This window comes from Oncorhynchus nerka, linkage group LG15, assembly GCF_034236695.1.
Source record: "Oncorhynchus nerka isolate Pitt River linkage group LG15, Oner_Uvic_2.0, whole genome shotgun sequence".
In the NCBI taxonomy this organism is placed as follows: domain Eukaryota; kingdom Metazoa; phylum Chordata; class Actinopteri; order Salmoniformes; family Salmonidae; genus Oncorhynchus; species Oncorhynchus nerka.
In genome coordinates, this window is record NC_088410.1 from 49042883 (window position 1) to 49051265 (window position 8383).

An 8383-nucleotide genomic window follows, 5' to 3' on the forward strand; every position below is an offset into this window, starting at 1 on the left:
GTGACGTGATTATATTTAGTTCAGTTTTTTCTAAAAAAGGATCACACTTAAATGTTTGACTATTTTTATTTTTGAAATTCACTGAGGATGGTCTTCCCTTACTCCTCTGATGAGCCTCCACCGGTTTAAAGTCATGGTGATCAACTGCACTGATGGAGTGCAAATCACAGAAAATAGGTGTGGCAGTTGCAGCAGTAAAAAATAAATATTTGGGTGTGAGAGATTTTAGTGCAGAAGGTCTACATAACGTTTTGAGAGATGGGGTTCCATCCTCCCATGCCGATGGCCTGGTGTTGGGTCATTTTGGGCCAAAGTAGTGGGATGGGGTGGTGGGTATTGGGGATAATGTATACGATAGATGGTTGTGCAATGTAAAATAAAAAAATGTACCTTCCCATTTTCATTGTGACCAAAGTGTGCAATCCGCACTCCGACCTGCGAAAGGCAGCAATATGCAACACAGCGTCTAGTCTGCCGGAAATACAAACGAAGAAGAAAATATTACGCGTTTGTTTTACAACCAGCCTGTTCGGTTTTTCTCCTTCAGACCAGTCCAAGAAATTACTTTTGTGCTATTTGTTAAAATGGGATGTGACGGTGGAACTATTCCTAAAAGGCATGAGTTGGTAAAAGGCCCAAAGAAAGTTGAGAAGGTATGTTGTGGTATAACGTTAGCTAGCTTTAACCTATCGTAGCAGGCGTAAAATAAACGAGCTAGCCTGCACTTTAGCTAACCTTCTTTCAAACATGTTAGCCAATTTAAAAAAATGCTAACTGGCTTCGCTAGCTAACGTTTTTTCTTTATCAGGGAAGATGTGTCCGCCCAAACTGAACTAATGTTAGATCAATTAAATGTATACATTTAGGTAGCTAGCTTTCTTGTATTAACTGGTTAACACGCCATGTTCACACAGTCAGCTAACGTTAGTTCTAACTGATTTAGCGCCTATTGACGATGGTATAGTCTGACGGAAGATGTTTTGTAAGAGGACCGACGCTGGCTCTAAACGTTAACACACATCACTTGCGGTACGTTTTTGGAAACATAAGCAACGTAGCTACCTTTTCATATCAGATAAATAGTTTAAGAAACAAAATGTTAAATTACCATACACCTTTTTATATAGGGTTAGGGTTCCCACACGGCCATATTTCCATGTTTACAACGCTTTTTTACGCAACACACGGCGTGGACTAGATAGCTACCTGTGTTAATTAGCATCTCAAAAGCATGGGGCCCGGGTGGGTATAATTTGTGTTACGTTCCAACATGAATCTGTTCCAAAAACTTAGTAACTATCAAGGTTGCCAACAAACAACGCATACAAAGTTGTATAGCGGCAGAATAAGATACCGGGTAGGGAGGGAGTGGGCAATTTTGTGGAGTTTTTCACTCACCACGTTTATTCCGAAAAATGCCTGTCCTGGTTAGCCTATGGACAAACATTAAGAATAAACTACGTGGTGAGTTGATGCCTGTTCGGCAGCAAGTTAGCTAGGTGAATTGATCATGCTACTTTGTGTGCGTTGTTTGGTGGCATCCTTGTTTACGACGTCTTTGGAACAGATTCATGTTGGAACGTTCCACAAATTATACACACCCATGGGGACCGGTTAATATATTTTTAGTTTTTACATTTGAGTCATTTTTTTTCCAGTCCCACAAAAAATGCCGAAGCCCTCACTCTGTCAACCATTATTATGGTGTATGCCTGCCTGTAAGTCTTTGCTAGTGTCTGTGTGTTAGAAACGTGATTTATGTTTCTAGAACCATAAACAGAACATGTAAGGTTCTTGGACTAACATTAGGCTCCTTTAGTCCATTATTGGGCTAGCTAACAAGGGGCTTTATGGCACAGGTGGTAGTCAATCAGAGTTGCACCATGGCTGTAACCTCTCTATCACTATTCTTGCAAGCAAAGTATTTCAGATATAACCAAAAGCAACTGAACAGTGCAGTGGGCAGCAGCTAAATTGAATGTGTAAATCTTTCTGCACTACAGGTTGACAAAAATGCAGAGCTTGCTGCCCGGTGGAAGTACTGTGCTCTCAGTACAGAGAAACTCCGGCGCCCTATTGTTGCTTGTGATCTGGGAAGGTGAGGACTTTTTCAAATCAGTTTGTTGTGAACTAGTCATATAGTATGACACCATTTTGTTTCTAGCAATCTACAATATTTTGTGTTGGCATTATCAGTCTCCTAGGTGTCCCTATTAGATAATTGGATATAATCAGCCTTTTAGTAATATGAAAATCAAGAAGTAAGTGCTACTTGTTGATTGGGTGCAGTTAAGAATTAAATGGCGCTGAATATTATTAGCTTAGGTATAGGCTACTTTTAGATACTTCTAATCACACATGGATTTCATAATCAAAATGCTATTCTTGCTTACAGACTCTATAACAAAGATGCTGTGATTGAGTACCTTCTGGATAAATCTGCAGATAGACCCAACAGCGAGGTTGCATCACACCTTCGTGGCATTAAGGTATGGTAATTTGCCATGATTTCAGCTGAGGCCACATATAATTTCATTATCTAAAGTGAATCAAGTGTGTGTTTGTGTGTGTGTCATTCCACAGGATATAAAGGAGCTGAACCTGACTGACAACCCAGCCTGGGAGGGCGAGAGAAGGAACACCAAAGGGGACCGCTATGAGGACATGCACTGTGCCATGTTCATCTGTCCTGTGGTGGGCCTGGAGATGAATGGTAAACATAGGTATGGTGTGTGTGTGTGTTGCTATGGTGTGCACTAATGAATATGACTCTATATACAAGCATCTCATCAATGTCTGCATCTTATCAATGTCTTTCAATGACAAGCGTAGAGTGGGGCATTTTGACCCGGAAGTGTAATCTCACGATGTCTGCATTTTGCTGAGTTCTGGCACTGAATCATGTCCATTAACCTAGAGCCTGAGTGCCAGCCTGTCTGCGCTATAAGTTTTTTAACTCCGTCACAAACTGATCTGGGACCAGGGTATGTGCAGTAGGCCTCAGTGCTAGACTATAGAGATGAGATTCTGAGTGATGATGTGAGCCACTACACTATTTGTGCATTGCCCCATTTTTATTTCTTAGGTCTAATGCAGCCTTAAAAAAAGAAATGTATCTCTATTTAAATCATTTCTGGGTAATAATTTTAGAACCTTACTGTAATTGTTTTCAATTAAAATGGTCAAAAATAAACAAAATGCTTCTTAGAAAATATAGCAATTTCTCAAGCAAGAATTTTACATTTACATTTAAGTCATTTAGCAGACGCTCTTATCCAGAGCGACTTACAAATTGGTGCGTTCACCTTAAGACATCCAGTGGAACAGCCACTTCACAATAGTGCATCTAAATCTTTTAAGGGGGGTGAGAAGGATTACTTTATCCTATCCTAGGTATTCCTGAAAGAGGTGGGGTTTCAGGTGTCTCCGGAAGGCAGGGACAGGCAGGGAGCCCAGCCAACAGCGAGTTGCAGTAATCCAGACGGGAGATGACAAGTGCCTGGATTAGGACCTGCGCTGCTTCCTGTGTGACGCAGGGTCGTACTCTGCGGATGTTGTAGAGCATGAACCTACTAGCCCTGGGGGACGCCAGTGGTGAGAGCGCGTGGTGAGGAGACAGATTCTCACCACGCCACCTGGTAGGAGCGACCTGTCAGGTAGGACGCAATCCAAGCGTGGGCCGCGCCGGAGATGCCCAACTCGGAGAGGGTGGAGAGGAGGATCTGATGGTTCACAGTATCGAAGGCAGCCGATAGGTCTAGAAGGATGAGAGCAGAGGAGAGAGAGTTAGCTTTAGCAGTGCGGAGGGCCTCCGTGATACAGAGAAGAGCAGTCTCAGTTGAATGACTAGTCTTGAAACCTGACTGATTTGGATCAAGAAGGTCATTCTGAGAGAGATAGCGGGAGAGCTGGCCAAGGACGGCACGTTCAAGAGTTTTGGAGAGAAAAGAAAGAAGGGATACTGGTCTGTAGTTGTTGAGATCGGAGGGATCGAGTGTAGGTTTTTTCAAAAGGGGTGCAACTCTCGCTCTCTTGAAGACAGAAGGGACGTAGCCAGCGGTCAGGGATGAGTTGATGAGCGAGGTGAGGTAAGGGAGAAGGTCTCCGGAAATGGTCTGGAGAAGAGAGGATGGAATAGGGTCAAGCGGGCAGGTTGTTGGGCGGCCGGCCGTCACAAGACGCGAGATTTCATCTGGAGAGAGAGGGGAGAAAGAGGTCAGAGCACAGGGTAGGGCAGTGTGAGCAGAACCAGCGGTGTCATTTGACTTAGCAAACAAGGATCGGATGTCGTCGACCTTCTTTTCAAAATGGTTGACGAAGTCATCTGCAGAGAGGGAGGAGGAGGGGGAGGAGGATTCAGGAGGGAGGAGAAGGTGGCAAAGAGCTTCCTAGTGTTAGAGGCAGATGCTTGGACTTTAGAGTGGTAGAAAGTGGCTTTAGCAGCAGAGACAGAAGAGGAAAATGTAGAGAGGAGGGAGTGAAAGGATGCCAGGTCCGCAGGGAGGCGAGTTTTCCTCCATTTCCGCTCGGCTGCCCGGAGCCCTGTTCTGTGAGCTCGCAATGAGTCGTCGAGCCACGGAGCAGGAGGGGAGGACCGAGCCGGCCTGGAGGATAGGGGACATAGAGAATCAAGGGATGCAGAAAGGGAGGAGAGGAGGGTTGAGGAGGCAGAATCAGGAGATAGGTTGGAGAAGGTTTGAGCAGAGGGAAGAGATGATAGGATGGAAGAGGAGAGAGTAGCGGGGAGAGAGAGCGAAGATTGGGACGGCGCGATACCATCCGAGTAGGGGCAGTGTGGGAAGTGTTGGATGAGAGCAAGAGGGAAAAGGATACAAGGTAGTGGTCGGAGACTTGGAGGGGAGTTGCAGTGAGGTTAGTGGAAGAACAGCATCTAGTAAAGATGAGGTCGAGCGTATTGCCTGCCTTGTGAGTAGAGGGGGAAGGTGAGAGGGTGAGGTCAAAAGAGGAGAGGAGTGGAAAGAAGGAGGCAGAGAGGAATGAGTCAAAGGTAGACGTGGGGAGGTTAAAGTCGCCCAGAACTGTGAGAGGTGAGCCATCCTCAGGAAAGGAGCTTATCAAGGCATCAAGCTCATTGATGAACTCTCCGAGGGAACCTGGAGGGCGATAAATGATAAGGATGTTAAGCTTGAAAGGGCTGGTAACTGACAGCATGTAATTCAAAGGAGGCGATAGACAGATGGGTAAGGGGAGAAAGAGAGATTTTACCAGGACTGTCTGGGAGTGGTCTAGGTGGGGAGGAGGGAAAATGAAAACGAGTTATTGGCAGAGGTTTGGAGCTCTCTTATTGGTCTATTAACTAGTTTCAAGTATTGTGCACAAGTACAGTGAAATGCTTTTCTTGAAATCTCTTTTCCAACAATGCGGTAATCAATATCCGTAGTACTATAAAGTAAAGTAGAACAAAAACACACAAGTAAGTAATTAAGCTATATACAGGGTCAGTGCCAATACCATGTTTACAGAGTGCAGGGATACTGAAGTAGTAGGGGTAGTTACATTTTATGCCATGTAATGCATGTGGACACCTGCTCGTTGAACATTTTAATTTTTTAATCATGGGCATTCAAATGGAGTTAATCCCACCTTTGCTGCTATAACAGCCTCTACTCTTCTGAGAATTTCTGTGGGGACTTACTTCCATTCAGCCACAAGACCATTAGTGAGGTCAGACACTGATGTTGGGTGATTAGGCCTGGCTCGCAGTCGGCGTCCCAATTCATCCCAAAGGTGTTCGATGGGGTTGAGGTCAGGGCTCTGTACAGGCCAGTCAAGTTTTTCCACACCGATCTTGAAGAACATTTCTGTATGGACCTCTCTATGTGCATGGGGGCATTGTCATGTTGAAACAGGAAAGGGCCTCTTCCAAACTGTTGCCACAAAGTAGGAAGCACAGAATTGTTGAGAATGGCATTGTATGCTGAAGCGTAAAGATTTCCCTTCACTGGAACCAAGGGGCCTAACCCAAACCATGAAAAACAGCCCCAGACCATTATTCCTCTTCCACCAAATTTTACAGTTGGCACTATGCATTGGGGCAGGTAGCGTTCTCCTGGCATCCACCAAACCCAGATGAGTTGGTCGGACTGCCAGATGGTGAAAAGTGATTCATCACTCCAGAGAACGCATTTCCACTGCCCCAGAGTCCAATGGTGGCAAACCAGCCAATGCTTGGCATTGTGCGTAGTGAGCTTAGGCATCTACTGTCAATATTTGTCTATGGAGATTGCATGGCTGTGTGCTCAGTTTTATACAGCTGTCAGCAACGGGTGTGGATGAAATGGCCAAATCCACTAATTTGAAGGAGTGGGGAGTTTCTGGCACCAGATCCCATTTGACTACAATACCACTTATGGCTGCATTTACACAGGCAATTCTGAACTTTTTTTCATTAATTGGTCTCTTGACCAATCAGATCAGCTCTTTTGCCAAAAATTGGGCAAAATATCGGAATTGGGCTGCCTATGAACCACAGTGGCAGCTTGGCTTGATAATGATCCCCTGTCCAATCCCAATTTGCTAAAATATCACCATTGCTAAATACAAAAGTTTTGGTAAGAGGGTGATAATTCCTATGGCAGAGTTATTTTCATGTACTGATGGTAGCACTATATTTTCCCTTACAATAGACGTGTTGCATCACAACCTTAACCCTAAACCTTATACGATCTTGTTTCTCTCAGGTTCTGTTTCCTGCAGACCTGTGGCTGTGTGTTTTCAGACCGGGCCCTGAAAGAAGTCAAGACTGAGATCTGCCACAAGGTAGGACACAAGGTAGAACAGTGCATTCGGAAAGTATTCAGACCCCTTGACTTTTTCCACATTTTGTTTTGTTTCAGCCTTATTCTAAAATTGATTAAATAGTTTTATCCCTTCAATTTACACCATAATGACAAAGCAAAAACAGGTTTTTAAAAATGTTTTGCAAATTATCACATTTACATAAGTATTCAGACCCTTTACTCTGTACTTTGTTGAACTACCTTTGACAGCAATTACAGCCTCGTCTTCTTGGGTATGATGCTACAAGCTTGGCACACCTATATTTGGGGAGTTTCTGCCATTCTTCTTGGCAGATCCTCTCAAGCTCTGTCATGTTTAATGGAGAGCGTCACTGCACAGTTATTTCCAGGTCTCTCCAGAGATGTTTGATCAGGTTCAAATCCGGGCTCTGGCTGGGCCACTCAATGACATTGAGACTTGTCCTGAAGCCTCTCCTGTGTTTGCTTTGCTGTGTGCTTAGGGTCATTGTCCTGTTGGAAGGTGAACATTCGCCCCCAGTTTGCGATCCTGAGCACTCTGCAGCAGGTTTTCATCAAGGGTTTCTCTGTACTTTGCTCCGTTCATCTTTCCCTCGATCATGACTCGTCTCCCAGCCCCTGCCTCTGAAGAACATTCCCACAGCATGATGCTGCCACCACCATGCTTCTCTGTAGGGATGATGCCAGGTTTCCTCCAGAAGTGACTCTTGGCATTCAGGCCAAAGAGTTCCATCTTGGTTTTGTCAGACCAGAGAATCTTGTTTCTCATGATCTGAGAGTCTTTTGGCAAACTTCAAGCAGGTTGTCACGTGCCTTTTACTGAGGAGTGGCTTCCGTCTGACCACTTTACCATAAAGGCCTGATTGGTAGAGTGCTGCAGAGATGGTTGTCCTTCTGGATGGTTCCCCCATCTCCACAGAGGATCTCTGTCAGTCACCATCGGGTTCTTGGTCACTTCCCTGACCAAGGCTCTTCTCCCCCGATTGCTCAGTTTGGCCGGTCGCTCTACAGACAATTCCTACTACTTATTGGGTTGGTTTTTGCTCTGACATGCACTGTCAAATGTGGGACCTTATATTGACAGATGTGTGCCTTTTCCAAATCATGTCCAATCAATTGAATTTACCACAGGTGGACTCCAATTAAGTTGTAGAAACATCTCAAGGATGATCAATGGAAAAAGGAATCACCTGAGCTCAATTTCGAGTCTCATAGCAAAGGATCTGAATACTTTTGTAAATACGTTTTTTCTTATATACATTTGCAATAATTTAGTTCATTTTAGAATAAGGCTATAATGTAACAAAAGGGGAAGAGGCCTGAATACTTTCCGAATGCACTGTAAAACATACACCACATCTATTCAACAAGCTCTGTGCTACATTTGTCAAATTAGTAACAAAACAAGGTACCACCATGGTTAACTTTTTTTGGTTGGTAAAACCAATAAGAGGGTAGGCTCTCACAAAGTAGATAGACTCCAATATCTTCATTTTCCCCCCACTAGCAGCAGCAGCAGGGGAAAAAGCTTTCTCACAGGTGTTTCAGTCCAAGCCTTCAGTGTGTACTAAAATAAGATATTGGAATGTTCTGTATGCAAACCT

The 8383-nt window shown here is 44.3% G+C and overlaps 1 protein-coding gene across 4 annotated transcripts in view; it reads left to right on the plus strand.

Annotated features, from left to right (window-relative positions):
• Window positions 1-469: 469 nt before the first annotated feature.
• LOC115142842 (replication termination factor 2-like) overlaps window positions 470-8383 on the plus strand; it is a 38605-nt gene continuing 30691 nt past the window's right edge. For 2 of the 4 annotated variants that reach the window (XM_065001656.1, XM_065001657.1), the window contains exons 1-5: window positions 470-653; window positions 2004-2098; window positions 2396-2489; window positions 2584-2723; window positions 6702-6780. In XM_065001656.1, coding sequence (XP_064857728.1) covers window positions 585-653; window positions 2004-2098; window positions 2396-2489; window positions 2584-2723; window positions 6702-6780 — 477 coding nt within the window. In that variant the 5' untranslated portion in view covers window positions 470-584. The remainder of the gene's footprint in view (window positions 654-2003; window positions 2099-2395; window positions 2490-2583; window positions 2724-6701; window positions 6781-8383) is intronic. The other 2 variants (XM_029682630.2, XM_029682628.2) reach the window with 2 other exon arrangements.